Source organism: Herpailurus yagouaroundi, unplaced genomic scaffold (genome assembly GCF_014898765.1).
Source record: "Herpailurus yagouaroundi ecotype Mexico unplaced genomic scaffold, PumYag 141, whole genome shotgun sequence".
Taxonomy (NCBI): domain Eukaryota; kingdom Metazoa; phylum Chordata; class Mammalia; order Carnivora; family Felidae; genus Herpailurus; species Herpailurus yagouaroundi.
The window spans coordinates 35,533,546-35,550,065 of record NW_024412396.1 but is presented as its reverse complement, the minus strand read 5'-3'; the positions used below and the strand labels follow the sequence as shown (position 1 = coordinate 35,550,065).

Genomic DNA, 16,520 nt, shown 5'->3' with positions numbered 1-16,520 from the left:
GGTAGTTCAGATACAGATCACGCTTAAAAACGGGCTTCAAGGGGCGCCTGGGTGGCGCAGTCGGTTAAGCGACCGACTTCAGCCAGGTCACGATCTCGCAGTCCGTGAGTTCGAGCCCCGCGTCAGGCTCTGGGCTGATGGCTCGGAGCCTGGGGCCTGTTTCCGATTCTGGGTCTCCCTCTCTCTCTGCCCCTCCCCCGTTCATGCTCTGTCTCTCTCTGTCCCAAAAATAAATAAATGTTGAAAAAAAAAAAAAAAAAACGGGCTTCAATAATATTTCTAAGTAGGTAAAAGTTTGTCACAGGCCTCTAATAATTCCAGTGCCTCTCTCCCTAGACCCAAGTATCTCTTAAGCTACCTACCAGAGGATGCTTGCTGCTCTACTTTGCTCAGACTTCTGTTTCTCCTTGTTATGAACAGAAATTTTGTGTCCCCCCCCAAATTCTTCTGTTGAAATCCTAACTCGCAACGTGAGGGTAGAGGTGGGGCCTTTGGGAGGTGATGGGGACATGAGGGCAGAGCTCTCGTGAATGGAATTAGTGCCCTCAAAACAGAGACCCCAGAGAGCTCCCTCCCCTCCTGCCACGGAGGACACAGTGGGCTCTTACCCAGACACCAAATCTGCTGGTGCCTTGCTCTTGGACTTCCCATTCTCCAGAACGAGGAGGAAGTTTCTGTCGTTTGCAAGCCACCTATAGTATTGTAACAGCCGTCTGAGACGACTGAGACACCCCCACAAAAAATTATCTATTTTTTTCATTATCATAAAATTATGACTTCGTATAATGTCCTCTGTGACTAATCTCAGGAGCCTTCATGAATTTATATTTAGTGCAAGTGAACACTGACTCCTCTATCCTCACAATGAATGTGTTTTGAGCACGGGCTTGTTAACAAAATGATCAGACACTCACTGTGAGAAAAAGCATTTTTCTTTAAAAAAAAAAATGTTTATCTTTGAGAGAGAAAGAGACAGACTGCGAGTGGCAGAAGGGCAGAGATAGAGAGAGACACAGAATCTGAAGGAGGCTCTAGGCTGTCAGCACAGAGCCCCACATGGGGCTCAAACCCATGAACCGTGAGATCATGAGCTGAGCTGAAATCCAATGCTCGACCAACTGAGCCACCCAGGTGCCCCAGAAAAGGCATTTTTTAATGTAGGCAGGTACAGTATATGAAGCAATGGTGCCTGGCAGTCTCCTTGGGCTAACTTCCCAAACCCTGGCCGACTTTCCACAGCTTTTTCCCCTTTTGTCCTCGTATAACCAAGAGGTCCTACACAATAGCACCATACATAGGTTAGGACACAGGGATTTGAAGGCTGACAATTCTTAAATCTTTCTCTCCTAGACAGCTCTCCCAAGTACCAGACTAGTATAATTACCTGTACTCTTGTGAATATTCCATGAATACCTACAACTGAATTCACTTCTCATCAACATATCTAATTTGCTTTTTCTAATATTCACTGTTGCTCTATTCACCAGTTACTAAGTCAGAAAGCTACTCTATGGGTGCACCTGGGTGGCTCGGTCAGTTGAGTGTCTGACTCTTGATTTCAGCTCAGGTCATGATCCCAGGGTCGTGGGATCAAGCCCTGCGTTGGGCTCTGCTGAACATGAGCCTGCTTAAGATTCTCTTGATCTCTCTCCCTCTGCCCCTCTCCCCAACTTGTGCACTCAAAAAAAAAAAAAAAAAGCTATCTATTGTATTCTCCTCGCGCTCTGTCACCCCTATGTTTAATCAGTTACGTAATCTAGTTAAATCTATCTTTAAAGCAGCTCTCCATTCCCAGTGTTTCTCTGTGTTAGGTCAGACAGACTTGGCTAGCTGCAATAACCTCTTCACTGATCCCCCAGGTTCTCTTCCCCTACCAATCCATCCTCCACACTGTTACCAAGTTCTCTTTCCAAAATGCAAACCTAGGCATGTCACTCTTCTGCCTAAAATCCTTAAAGAGTAGGACCCTATTCTCTAGAGCAAGAATAGTGACCTCAAACCCCTATAGAGGCCAGCCAGGCAAGTAAACAACTGAAGTGGGCCAAAACTAAAACAGGGAGTGGTAAGAGCTAGAAGGAAATATACATTTTCAAATACTATGCAGGCCCAATGGAAACAATAGATCTGTAACTAGAATATGAGGGATAATAGACCCCTGACTAATCTCCAATTTCCTCTTCCCTTGGCCACACCTTCACAGTGCCTTCCTCATCTTGAGCCAAATTCATCACCAAGCTACATAGTGATGCCCAGTCTTGCCTAGTTCTTTTAGGCCAGAAGCCTTGCCCTCTGTACCCTGGTGGGCTCCACAGAGAAGGTGGTATCTAACATCCCTGCAACATTCAATGTCACATATTCAGGTTAAGTGCTATACTGTGTTCTCTCAGCTACTTCTAGCTTTCCTAGTAGTATGTCAGTTCTTTAGCACCAACTTCTTATTCTTCTTTTGAGTCACAGTTCAGTCTAAATAGTTGCTGAATAAATGAATAGCTATACTAAAGAGTATACTGAGGATTCTTTTACCGTACCCAAAAGGATTTCATAAAGGAACTCAGAAACCAAAGACGTAACTTAGTAAGTAGTACATACTAGTGTGTGTGTGTGTGTGTGTGTGTGTGTGTGTATAAAATCAACAGTAATTTCCATGTATTATATACAAAAACCAGTTCTTTTTAATTTATACTCAGGTTTTTAAAGTATTCCTACTGAGGTTATAAGCCTCAGATACAAAGTATTCTCTAAATAGAAATCAGCTTTGATTAGCTTGATAATATCTATTCTAAGAAACCCATTTTTACTTTTTTATAAGACTTATTATATGTTTTAGCAAAAATACATTATTTTCAGGGATTATAAAAGCTATTTTAAAGAAAAAGATACAAAATTATGCTTAGAGAAAACACTGTTTATCACATATAAAAATTAACATATTTCACTGACTTGACCCATCAAACTTACATAAAAGGCCTCCGCCAACTGCCTGAAGCACAGTTAAAATCGGGAAGAAGTAAAGTGCAGCATAAATACTTTTAAATCGATCAGACTTTCCTAAGCCACAGGCAATCTTCTTTACCAGAAGGGGTCGGAGCAGCATCATCAATACCAGGCAGAATGCATAATAGATGAATACGATGGTGTATCTGTGAAATAAAACACGGAATCGTGACACCAAAAATGTATCTATTACTGATCAATTTAAAATCGAAGATGCTAAAAAAGGTTTAAAAAGTGCGTTAAGTCAACCTATTGAATATTCAGACTAGGGGAGGGTTGGCCAAAAAGACTCACACACTGCTGGAAAGTGTATGCTGCTTCCTTTCCAATGGGCGGTTTAGAAACATGGATCAAAAATTCCAAAAATGTTTACACTCTGTGATTCAGCACTTTTACTTGCAGAAACTCATCCAAGGAAAACAATCAGGGACTGTTCACAAACTTTACAAACAAGGATTTTTATTGAATCACGTAATAAGGAAAATTCAGGAAGAAAATACATACTCAACATTAGGAAATTAAATTTTAAAGTACATTCATGTTGGAATAGCACGTGGCCATTAAAAATCAGGTTATGGAAGAAATACTAAGGACAAAAGCAACTGTGCCTAAAACATGAAGTGACAAGAAAAGGTTACAAAAACCATGGGTATAGTTTCACCTTAATATCCTTTAAAAAACATATACACATATTCAGAATGAAACTGGAAAGACAACTTTTTTAACAGCGGTCATCTGAAGAAACGGAACTACATATTATTTTACTTTTGTATGCTTTTTCTGTTTTTCAAATGTATTACAATGTAGTTTTATATCAAGAAAAATGTAAAAATATCTCTCTATATCACCAGGCCATAGTTTGTAGCTCTTTATTTTGAATAATGGGATTTCTATGCACATAGTTCTAACCTCCTGTTCGTGAAGACTTTCAGATCATTTTTTACTATCTGAATACCCAAACCCCTCCCTACGCAGGGGCGAGTCACAGGAAGCACAGGAGCCTTCAGAACACAGACCACAAGCCTCCTCTCCACACAGCATAATCATACTGCATCCCTGTGCTCCCATGACAGCTTTTAGGTTCAGCCCAGCCGCCCTAATTGCAACACATTATTATATGACCTCCTTAGATGAGGAATTTTGTCTTGTTAGGCTACACCCTACCAACACATCAAAACAAAATAAAATCTGTCTATTCCTGCAACTTGTAGTTCCTTAAAAGTGCCAAAAAGACGATTATTTTAATCAGAAGAAAACTACCATGAGTCACTCTCCTAATGAACCAGGAAACCAGTCTCTGGAAGCAGACACCTGTATCCCACCCTGTATCCCACTCCCTACCTTCCACCTGCCCCCACCCCACCTTCAGCCATGCCTCCTACATATGGGGATAGGATAAATCTGACAAGCTAACTTCTGTTACAACAGTATTTATTGCTCATTTTCAGTAACTCATAAATAAGGTTTTAGCAATGTAAACATTTTTTACAGTAAGTTTCTAATAATAGAAATTTGCATGCTTTTCCATGTCTCATCTAATCAAGTTCCTCTCAAAACTGTAACTATCAGTAACGTATCTGGGCATTTTTCAGTTTGTATGGAACTAGCTTATATATACCACCAATGGAGAAAACAGCCTCCATTAGTCAATGTAACAGTGTTCCAAAAGGTTTCTGATAATTTTGTACCGTTTTGTTGACTCACAAAAGAAAAAAAATTACTATAACTTTTGGTAGTCCTGCAGCTTTTTTTTTTAATTTTTCAGTAATCTCCACACCCAACGTGGGGCTTGAACTCACAACCCTGAGATCAAGAGTCGCATGCTCTTCTGACTGAGCCAGCCAGGAGCCCCGGGTAGTCCTGCTGCTTTTTGAAATGTTCAGCCCCAGTCTGGTCATATAGCTACATTTAAATGCCTATGTGAAGTAAAAAATATGTATAAGCCCAATGTTAATATTATAAAATCTTCTTGTAATTTCAAAAACCACTGTTTTGTATGATTGATACAAGAACACAGACAGGCCACTGCACAGTGACTATTGGTAAAGCTACTGAGAAAAAGAATCTACTTAATTCAAAGATGGTGAACAGATGGAAAATGTCATAATCAGTGAAGTTGTGTGAGGATGTGGCTATTAAGGCTGCAGAATGAGGGCCGAGAGCACCTATTTGCCATTTCTATTTGACTCTCCTACTATGTGCTTTACAGATATAAAAAACACTACATATGTGACCAGCAGTAAATGAGTCTGATTTTGTTTTAAATAAGATGGTTATATGTATATCTGATGCACTTATTAAGCTTTCTAAAGAGCAGGTTAAGTTCTGCAGTCCCCAGGAGAGTATATGAGAAGAGATGAATCAAAGCTGAGAGTTACAGCTCTATGAAAGCAACAAAGAACACATTATCAGTGTTTTATATGCAGTCTTATATATAAATTACATGTACATAAAGAGACAGAGACAGTATATATACAGGAAATAAATAATTTATAGGACTTAACGGTAGGCAGGTGGAAAGATTTTCTTATCCCTGTATCTAGAACTTATGTTTTTTTAATGACCTTTTCCACACATGTGCATGGCTATTTTTCACACTTAGTACTCTTAACAACCTACACAAAAAGGACTATTTTCTTGAGCATATTATGTAACGGTAACTTGCTACAACTATGAGAATATAAACACCAGACTGTTATATTAGAGCTTTACCACGAAAAACACATCAAAATGAACACAAAGAGAAATTCTAAAAGCGAAGTAGTCTGGGCTAATACAGTCTTCTGAATTTGGTATTTTTAAAACAAAATATTCTCACGGAAATTACAAACATCTGTTTCAGAAAAAAAAACAAGGAACATTAACTCCGGCACTCTCCTAATGCCGGCTACTATTTTATTAAGTGCTTCCTGTACGTAAGGCACTGCACGTGGTATCTGATACGTGTAGATTTATTTAATCCTCCCAATCACCTTATAACATTATTCCCATTTCTAGCAATGGGAAAACTGAGGTTACAAGAGGCTCTTAACATGGTCACGTTACCACAGCAGCTCGGGATTCACACTCAAGCCTGTTTTTAGCTCCGGAACCCATACTCTTTCCTCTATGTCAGATATTGCTTCTCTGCTGCATATCCTAAAGGTCTTCCTAAGAATTCTTTTTAAAGAAACATCTATGGCTTATTTTAGAAATGGTTTACACACTTCAACACCAACTACAAAAATACTTTGACTTGTATTATACTAAGATGTATTTCTGTTTCCTTCTATCAGACTATGTATCCCTAAGAGAAGAAAATCATTTCTGTATATCTCCCCCAGTGCCTAGAAGCCATTTTTCGATGCTCAATCTGTTGAACTGAATACAATCTATAATTATCATTTTTAAAATGATCTTAAGTCTATATAAATACTCACAGTGGGTAGACAGCTTCATGAGTACAGTGCACTGTGGTAACGTAATCGGGACTTGGGTTGTAAAGCATTGTGTACCAATCAGAAAGCATCAGTACTCGACACGAACGGATATAAAGAACACCAACCGGATCGCTCACAAGTAAGGTGATAATAGCTGCCATACTGCATTCAAATAATGCAGTGATGTGCTGGAAAAGGGCACTGGAACTAATAAAACAAAAGAAGCACAATTACCAGAAAATTTTCAGTATTTAAATGGCTTTTAAGAATACCCGTATGTTTCAAAATACAGATTCTAAAAGGAAATTTTAACTGATAAATCCTGAAACGAAAATATCTTCTAAACAGGTAAGAAAAGTCGAACATGAGAACCACTTGAGGAGAATTTAACCTTCTTTACTAAAAAGAAATCATCATCTCAGATAACACTGTGCCAGGATTATCTAAATGTATATAGAAAAGCAGAAATTAGATCTTCCTTTATATTCAGTATATTGCCAAACTATTATTAAAAATGTCTTAGTTATCTATGCATCATTTTAAATTATCTTAAATATAAAAAGCACACAAAAGATTATATATAATATATATTAGTTATAAAGTATAATAAACATTATAAGCTCATAATTTAACCCAGTAATTAGAACATTAACAGCTTTTATTTACCTCTGTTCCTTCCCCATTTCCCACTCCTGGCTCTCCCCCAAGAGGTAACCATCATACTAAATTCTCTTTATCACTTTTTTTGAAGTTTTTATTCCAACTAGATTATGCTTCAAAACCACTCGTCTAGTTTTGCTTATTTTTAAATACTACAAAGTGATATGTCTTTTGAGGTGTTTTTTTTCCATTCAAAATAACATTTCCAAGATTCACCCATGGCATTGCTTATAGATGTTCAGTCATTTTACTTTTTTTAATGTTTATTTTTTAGAGAGAGAGAGAGTGTGTGAGTGGGGTAGGAGCTGAGAGACAGACAGAGACACAGAATTTGAAACAGGCTCCAGGCTCTGAGCTGTGAGCACAGAGCCCAATGTGGGGGACTCAAACTTGGGAACAGTGAGATCATGACCAAGGCTGAACTCGGACACTCAACCGACTGAGCCACCCAGGTGCCCCTGAAGTTCAGTCATTTTCACTGCTTTACGCATTTTCACTACTATGCACATTCCACTGTTCATCCATTTGTTTTAGTCAAATATGTTGCAAATGCCTTCCTCTCAGTTTAGGAGCTGAATTTTCACTCTACTGTGGAATCTTTACGAACAGATGTTCTAAATTTTGATGTAATTGGCTTTAATAATTTTTAACATTCTGGTTAGCATTTTCATGTTCTGAGAAATCCTCACTCTGAGAAAAATGATCCTATACTTTCTTCTAAAAGTTTGAAGGTTTTACTTTCACATTTAAATCTGTGACTCACCTAGAATAGATTTCTGTATTTTATATATATATATATATATATATATATATATATATATATATATAGTAGATTAGATTTTCCCACTTGGATATCCAATGGTCCCAGGAGTAGCCTTTTACTGAGTAGTTTACCCTACACCCCCACCCCCCCGCCCTAACTGCCATGCCACTTCTGCCATACAAGTTTCATATGTAACTGGACTGTTTTTAGGTTCGCTATTTTGTTCCTATGGTCCATTTATCCCTGAGGCAAGAGAATATGACAGTAATTCTTGATATTACATATGTTCTTCTACTTCTTCAGTGGTCTTGGCCATTCTTGGGCTTTTGCACTTCCATAGAGATTTTAGAATTAGCTTGTCAGGGACCACCATAGGAGTCCAATGTAGCTTAGCTACCTTGGTCTTAGCTGTCTCACAATACTATGGTACCATACGTGAACTATAGGGAGATCATTGATCCTGTATATTTCCCTTACAGCCGGCTTCTTTACTAAGTAAACTCTCTTATTTCTATTAACTATTCTACAGATGCCTTTGAGTTTTCCATCTGAACAATATTTCAGTTATCTATCACTACATAGCAAACTATCCCAACAACACTTCTTTGCTTAAAACCAGCACCACTGGTTATCTCTCGCCAGTTTGTGGTTTGGGCACACCTGAGCAGTCCTTTCTGTTCCGTGTAATACCAATTGGGATGTACTCATCTAGAGCCTTGACCGGGCTGCACAGTTCAAAATGACGAACTCAAATGGCTGGAGTAGATGCTAGCTGCCAGCTGTGAGCACAAAGCTGGCTGCTGACAAGAGCACCAGTGGCCTCTTATCTTTGATGTTCTGAGGTTTAATTATAATGTGGACAGGTATGAATTTCTTACTTATTCTGCTTAGAATGTGTTTTGCTTCCCCAGAAGCAATTCTGCAAATCTGTTTTTCACTATTTCTATAAAACCTAAAGTTAATAGATAAATACTGGCTTTCCTTCATTTTCTCTATTTTTTCTGAAGACTCTGATTAGAAACTATGCAGAGTTAATAAAACCTTTTCCCCCCTGTACACAAGACTGACCTTCACTTAACTCTACCTCTGTTCCTCTGGAAGCCTGATAAAGGCAGAATGTCAACTTTACTGCTAGGTTACATTACTTAGGATACACACAACCTCTTCACTGGCAAACTACATCCGAACTGGAGAGAACTATAAATGAGCAATAAATACATGATGGGGACACCACAGTCTGGCTCTCTTGAGTTTAGCGATTCCCATAATTGGGATGTCCCTTACAGGACTCTGGAAACCATACTTATGGTCATGTTACAGAAAGACTTGCTCCTCTAAGGCATAATACTTTAAGCTTGGACTCCTACAACCACTCGATGTGGATTTTAACTTCCTACAGCTGAGCTCAATTGCTTCAAAAGCTGACACTGCCCTGGGGGCAAGCTGTTCCTTCTGGGTCCACTGGTGCTTCCTTGGTATGACCTCAAAACATTAAGTCTGAATGTTTAATTGAGCCTAGGTGGATTCCCGGCAGGTATTACAGACATATGTTATAGCTTCTCATTCTATGCTCCATTTCTCTTAATATGTTTCCTATTTTCTATATCCTTTTCTTTCAGCACTGTATTGTTATTCCTTTAGACATATCAATTTCCTAATTCACTAATTCTATCTTCAACTGATCGACCTATCATTTTTCAAATTTCATTTCTAGAAGTTCCTTTTGTTTTTAAAACAAATCTGTTTATTCATTCCCAACAATCTCTTGTTGACTCTTGGAGATCTTTGGGACTGCATCCTTTATTTCTTTAACACTGTAAAGATAGCAGTTTTATACTGTATAGTCTCACGTCCATTATCTACAGTCCTTTGGAAGCATAACTATATTGTTATGTCTACCAACTCTCAGGCATAAAGCTTATTTGTTTACCATGCAATACAAGGTCATTAATAGATGTTGATGAACAAGAATCTTATGGACCTAAACTGAGAATGGGGAAGATTCCCAGCAAAGAGGATGTGCTGTTTTTGCCAAGAAGCATGCCCGTCACTACTGGGCTTCAGCCTCTTGAGAGTCTAGGCTTAGCACTGGCTGCCTCAGATTCAGTATCTGCAGCTATCAGCAGTTAATCTCAGGCAGCTCTCCCATCCTGTCAGTCAGCTTTGTTACTCTGGCCCCCGCTTAGAATGGGTTGGTTTGTTTTCTAAAAGAATTCTTGGAGATCTCCCCTGCTTCCAGTGAGACCAGCAATGTCTTGAATAGTATACCTTTCTCAAATTTTAGTTATTTCCTGCAGAAGGGTCACTTGGAGCCCCTTATTACTCCATATTGTTGGAAGCTGAACTCCTACGTGATTTTACACATAGGGAAACAATGAATACATAAACATCTACAATTTCATTTTATATAATCCCATATTTTGCTTCCTTATAGAATTCGTATTTTTAGAGGCAACATCCCAATCTCATCATTTCTTGCTATTCCTTTATTTTTTAATGTTTATTTATTTTGAGAGGAAGAGAGAAAGTGTGCACAAGTTAGGGAGAGGCAGAGACAAAAGGAGAGAATACCAAGCAAGCTCCACGCGGATAGCAAGCCTGATGCAGGGCTCGATCTCACACACTGTGAGACCATGACCTGAGCCGAAATCAAGGGCTGGATGCGTAACCAACTGAGCCCCCCAACTTGCTATCATTTAGTAACTTCTTCCCATCAAGCTCCCTTTCAATCTTTCTGCAGCCAACCACATGATCTTTACAAAATGAAATCTGATTCTAAAACTCCCCTTATTAGACTATTCAAGGAGTCCCATCTGTCTTTCAGGAAAAATACTCTTTACCAGCATTATCTTCCACACCTCCTGGCCATGCTACATGCCTTTTTCCTCAAGCCTTCACACATCTGGGCAGGCTTCACTCACCTGTCTGGCAAGCTGTGTATCCTTCAAGATCAGCTCTGGCATTATTCCCAGGTCTCATATTTCCTAGGACTCCTGAAGCCCCACATCTCTTTATGTCCTGCTCTCATTTAGTCCCTACTTTTTCACAGGATCCTCACCTCTCATTTCTTGATTATACTGTGCTCTTTCTTGCCTCTATCCTTTCGCATATGTTTTTCCTGCTGTGTGATAGACTCTTTCTTCAATTTCTCTATCAAAAACTACTCACTTTTCAAAGTCCAGCTTGAAGTCAGTTTTTTCTTGTGTGACACCACCCTATTCTCAGAATCAAAATTAACTTCTTCCTTCTTCACGCCAACCTTAAAACTGTGCACATATCTCCATTACACAAACTCACAAAAACTGTCCCCGCTTGTCTATCTCATCCACTGGACTATGAGCATCTGCATTTTAGTCATCTCAGAATCTCACAACCCAGCATATCATTGGGCACATGAAAACATCCCTAGAGATGCTGAATGAATACATTCTAAAAGTTACAAATTCTATAAAAAATTACATAAGGAGCACAACTTCTGACTGCACTACATAAAAATATGCAATTCTGCTGATCTTTGCTCTGGCCTTAAAGAAAAATAAATTTAATACTAAACTCTGGGGAAAACAAGGTTACCACAAAGGAAAGCTGCTAGGAGAGTCTGGCCCATGCATTCTCAATGGATGACTTCACACCTAGCAGGTCAAGAGTCAGGTCCTGGGGATAAAATAATCTTACATTTGTTATATATAAAGCACATATATGCATACATGACATAAACAAATAAACAGTTTATCTATGATATTAAAGTCTCACGGGGGTAGGTGGAATTAAGAAAAAGAATATCCAAATAGGCTCTTTACTTAAGGAAATGAGAGTGAATAAAAGGTCTAGCCTCACACAGCTGGGCCTCTGCTTCCTTTCCTGAGGGCAACATCTCAGGACAATGCAAGACATGGCTCTTGTGTTCTTTGCAGCCTGTTTCCTTTCCAATTTCCTTTCTGGCAAAGCACACCCAAGTTATGCGAATTCCTTTTTAAACCCACCTCCTTTCTTCCCCAAGCACTAATCACTCCTCCACTCTACCCTCAAACCAAACCCCACCCTCTGCTCCATGACTCTCCCTCTAAACATACGTGATGTTTCAATGCAAATACATTTGGTGAGGTGCATCTCTACACCCCCATCTCTTCCCTGCTTGTGGCTAAGAAGTTCCAGCCAACTAGCTGAGCAATCATTCCATTTCAGCTTTCGGTTGATCACATCTCCTTTCTCACCCTCACCTCTCAACGTTCTATAACAGAAATTAAAAGCAAGATGAGAGCTATTTTTTCAAAAACCGTTTTACACAGCCATCGGAAAAAGAATGAACGCTTTTCCAAATACATAAATAATCACCCTGGATTTATTAGGAGGGATCCAGAAAACTATTAATTCTATTTCCACTGGACCATTCATTCCATTCCCACTCAACAGTACTGGAGTCTGGCTATCCCTACTTTTTGGAAACAGCCTCACCTCTAATCTACCCTCTATAGAAGTTACCTTCCTAAAATAAATATACAGCCAGTGATGTTACTTCTCTAAACCAAAACTTTTACCCATAAATCATCCACACAGTAAATACTAAATGAGCACCTGTCATGAGACAGCTGCTGAGCTGATCTCTGGAAATGCCATGGCGAACAAGAGATTGCCACTGCCCTCTGGCCTTCTAGTCGGAGACCGGAGGAGACAAACACAACCATAAATTGTACTGAGTGCTAAATACAAAACAAAAACAACAAAATGAAGAGTGCTATTAAAAAAGAAAAATAAGGGAGGGGGCAGATTGAGGAAGGGAGGGCTTCTATGACTAGGTGTAATTTAAACTGAAATCTGAAGGGAAAAAGGCAGCTAGGTAAAAAGGTGCAGTCATAGGGAAGAGAGTATTTGAGGCAGAGAAAAGCTGATGAAAGGGGAAGGAAAGATGCCAAGAATTTAGAGCAACTAAAAATCAGTAGGGCTGAAATGTACTAATTGGGCTCCTCATTCCCAGTAAGACAGAGTCCACATCCTCATCAAGAATCTTCACATTCTAGCCTCAACCTACTTTCCCACTCTCCTGTTTATGACCTTTCTTTCATGTGCAATCCACACTCAGACCACCCCAAACCACTTCCAGTCCCACCCACAACACAGCACGTATTTCACCCCTCCGTGCCACTGCTCATGCTACTTCCTCTACCCAAAATGTTTTCCTAAAGTCTTTCAGACCTCACCAGGCACAATTTCTCTCTTCTACTCTTTGTGATTCCAGAGCATCCTGTTCTAACGCTTTTATACACTTTTTGTTTATACACTTTTAAGACTGAATCACATTATAACTAGTTGTATACACATTTGTCTTCTCTAAAGATTATGACTATAAACCACATCAATTATTTCTGTACCTCTTCCCTTGATCTAAACGTAAAACACAGTGCTCCATAAATGTCTGTTGATTTAATGTTTTAGTATGAGTTTTCATAATTAGGTGGCAGTTATATCATTTTAACTACATTTTAGATTACTAGGATTAAATAAAATCACAAAGTATTCTACGATACACAGTTTGTAATCATAACCAATTCTTTGTAGAAAATCCATAAAGATTGTAATTGAGAAATGAAAAAAGTATTACTTCAATATCATTTAAACATTAAAACAAAGGATACCTCCCTAGATAATTACTGAGTCATGCCCTATCATTAAGCTTTCTTGCCAGAGTCAACAGTAATCAGAATACAGAGAACAAACTGAGGGTTGACGGGAGGGGCAGAGAAGAGGGGGAAATGGGTGATGGACACTGAGGAGGCCACTTGTTGGGATGAGCAATGGGTGTTGTATGTAAGCGATGAATCATGGGAACCTACCCCCCAAACCAAGAGCACACTGTAAGCACTGTATGTTAGCCAACTTGACAATAAATTAAATAAATCATTTTTAAAAAGTAATTACAATATAAAAATAAATAATTTTAAAATGTAATCAGAATATAAACAGTTTTACCACTTTCAAAACAACACAAGTATAATTATTTAATAAGGTCTTCTAAATGATTATTCCAACATCAGTCCATCCAGATACATTCATAGAAAGTGCTAACCTCTTTTTCCCCGAGTACCATTCAATGAAGAACCAATGTAAAACAAGAGGAAGCATAGCCATAAATCCAAGATACAGCCAATCATAAAGTTCTGGAGACTCTGTGCAAGGCTGACAATATTTCTGTGCATTTGTTCTCTGTCCTCTTGGACACACCTACAAAATATAAAAACAATATTTTATGTACATATATTATTTTAGAACATTGATATCCCAAAGTCATTTCAGTTTAAACATGTTTACATGTACATCTTTTAGAAATAAGAAAGTTCCTAAGTAAAGTTAAATCTATATTGTATTTGGTTTTAGTTGTGTAACACCTAAAAAATTCCTTTTACTAAATTACTAAAACTTTAAATGATTAGTTAATAACACTATATAAAAGTAATTGCAAAGAAAAGTTCTGGAGTTTTAATGTTAACTTACTGCCCAAGTCACTGTACTATATCATTAATAACAAGTAAAAGTTACTATAAAATTAAAAGATACTAAAAAAAAATACTAACTGCAACTGTCAAAAATGACAATATGTTGACAATATGACAACACAAATAAGAATTCTATTAATGCCTCATATTTTTATAAATTTATGAGTATACTGAAGAAAAAAAGATTCTATGTATGCAAATACAAAAGCAAAAAGATTTTAGCAATGAAATAACACATTACATGTTAAGACTTACCCCACATTCTCCATATATTTCAGTTGAGCCATTTTTAAATAATAGGGTCTTCCCACAGTAAAGTCCAAGGCATGCTGGTTGAATATCGACAGCTTTTTAAAAACAAATGCCAGTATAGTAACATCTTTTATGATTATAAAAAAAAGAGTAATAACAGCTGAAGCACGTAGCAGAAATACCTCAACACAGTTCAATTAAAAAATGATACGCATTAGACAAAAGTCTTGATACGCTTATATTTAAACTTAACTTTCTCCTTTTACACTGTAACAATGCAGAAAGTTATACTGAAACTTTGATGTTAAGGCTATTCCTTATGATTAAGACCCCTCAGCCAGCTGAGTGGGATCTATCCCCAGAATTCAAAGCTTAACCCAAGGCGGGGACGGGGGGGACACCAGGGTGGCTCAGTCAGTTAAGTGTCAGACTCCAGCTCAGGTCATGATCTTGCGGTTCGTGAGTTCAAGCCTCACGTCTGGCTCCGGGTTGACAGCTTGGAGCCTGGAGCGTGCTTCACATTCTGTGTCACCCTCTGTCTGCCCCTCCCCTGCTCACGCTCTGTCTCTTTCTCAAAAATAAAATAAAAAATAAACATTAAAAAAATTTTTTAAAACAGCTTAACCCGGTATGTCCCAATGGCTCCAAGAGCTACTCCCCCTTGATGAGATGGTCTAGACTTTTGCATTTCCATTTTTTAATCAGGAAACTAACAGACAATCACCACCCCACATTTGGCCCAGCCATAACAGTAAGTGTGCACATATGCACACACACGTCACCTTTCGTTCACACAAAATATCACCTTCATTCATAATAGAACACATTTTAATACCAGAAAAGCAGAAAATACATAACTTTGAAATAAAGGGCAGGCCTTTAAAATAAATAAATTTACCTTTAGGAAAAACCTTACAACATTGTCCTAACTTTTGTCATTTTTTTCGAGGACAGGTGAAAATCTCATCAAGGTTGTCACTGGGCCTCTCCCCAATATTTGGGAACAACTACCTTAGAATCTCTGATCTCAAGGCTTAGGGAAAATAAAAAGCAGGTCTTCTTTATAAAAAAAAACAAAACAAAACAACAAAAACTCTGGGTCTACAGATTGTCTGTGACCTCATCAGCAGGAAGAAGTTATTAAAGGAGTTTTTTTCATCAGATTTCCTTTGTTCATTGACTTATTCATTCAATAAACATGCATTAAGTCACAGATTCCCTGGCTAGGGACTTCTAAAGATCCACAGAGCAACATAACAAGAGTCCCTGCCCTCAAAGAACCTAGAGCCTTGAGTAGAGTAAATCCAGAAGCGAAATCAGTCAGTCAGAGAAAGACAAATACCATATGATTTCACTCATATGTGGACGTTAAGAAATACAACAGATGAACATAGGGGAAGGGAAGCAAAAATAAGATAAAACCAGAGAGGGAGACAAGCCATAAGAGACTCAATTATAGAGAACAGAGAGCTTCTGGAGGGGAGGTGGGTGATGGGCATTAAGGAGGGCACTTGTTATGATGAGTACCAGGTGTTATATGTAAGTGATAAATGACTGAATTCTACTCCTGAAACCAATACTGCACTATATATTAAGGAATAAATCCTAAACACCTGTGGTCAAGTATGAATCAACTTGGAAAATAAGCATTTTATGACCATTGCAGGGGCTAAGGGCAGGTTCCCAAAATGTGCTACTTTGGCATACCAATTATTTGAAACAAATGTTACTTAAGAAACAAGGGGGCAAGGACACTCCGACCCTCTCTCCTGAAAGCAAGGAACAAACCTCCCATACGAAAAATATCCTTCTTATACTAAGCAAAAAGACAGCCTTTATTATCAGTGATAATAAAGCTGCAGAAGAAAACCTTGTTATTTTACTAACCTACTACCTTGGCCCCAAAATCTGTTTTCCTTTACCCGTAAATTCCTTCCAAGT

The 16,520-nt window shown here is 38.4% G+C and overlaps 1 protein-coding gene across 3 annotated transcripts in view; it reads right to left on the bottom strand.

The window, feature by feature from the left end:
• JKAMP (JNK1/MAPK8 associated membrane protein) overlaps nucleotides 1-16,520 on the bottom strand; it is a 29,910-nt gene that overhangs the window by 12,079 nt on the left and 1,311 nt on the right. For 2 of the 3 annotated variants that reach the window (XM_040477287.1, XM_040477289.1), the window contains exons 2-5: nucleotides 14,583-14,674; nucleotides 13,901-14,055; nucleotides 6,414-6,620; nucleotides 2,959-3,140 (exon numbers count right to left, since the gene is read on the bottom strand). In XM_040477287.1, the coding sequence (XP_040333221.1) occupies nucleotides 2,959-3,140; nucleotides 6,414-6,620; nucleotides 13,901-14,055; nucleotides 14,583-14,674 (636 nt within the window). The remainder of the gene's footprint in view (nucleotides 1-2,958; nucleotides 3,141-6,413; nucleotides 6,621-13,900; nucleotides 14,056-14,582; nucleotides 14,675-16,520) is intronic. The other variant, XM_040477288.1, reaches the window with a different exon arrangement.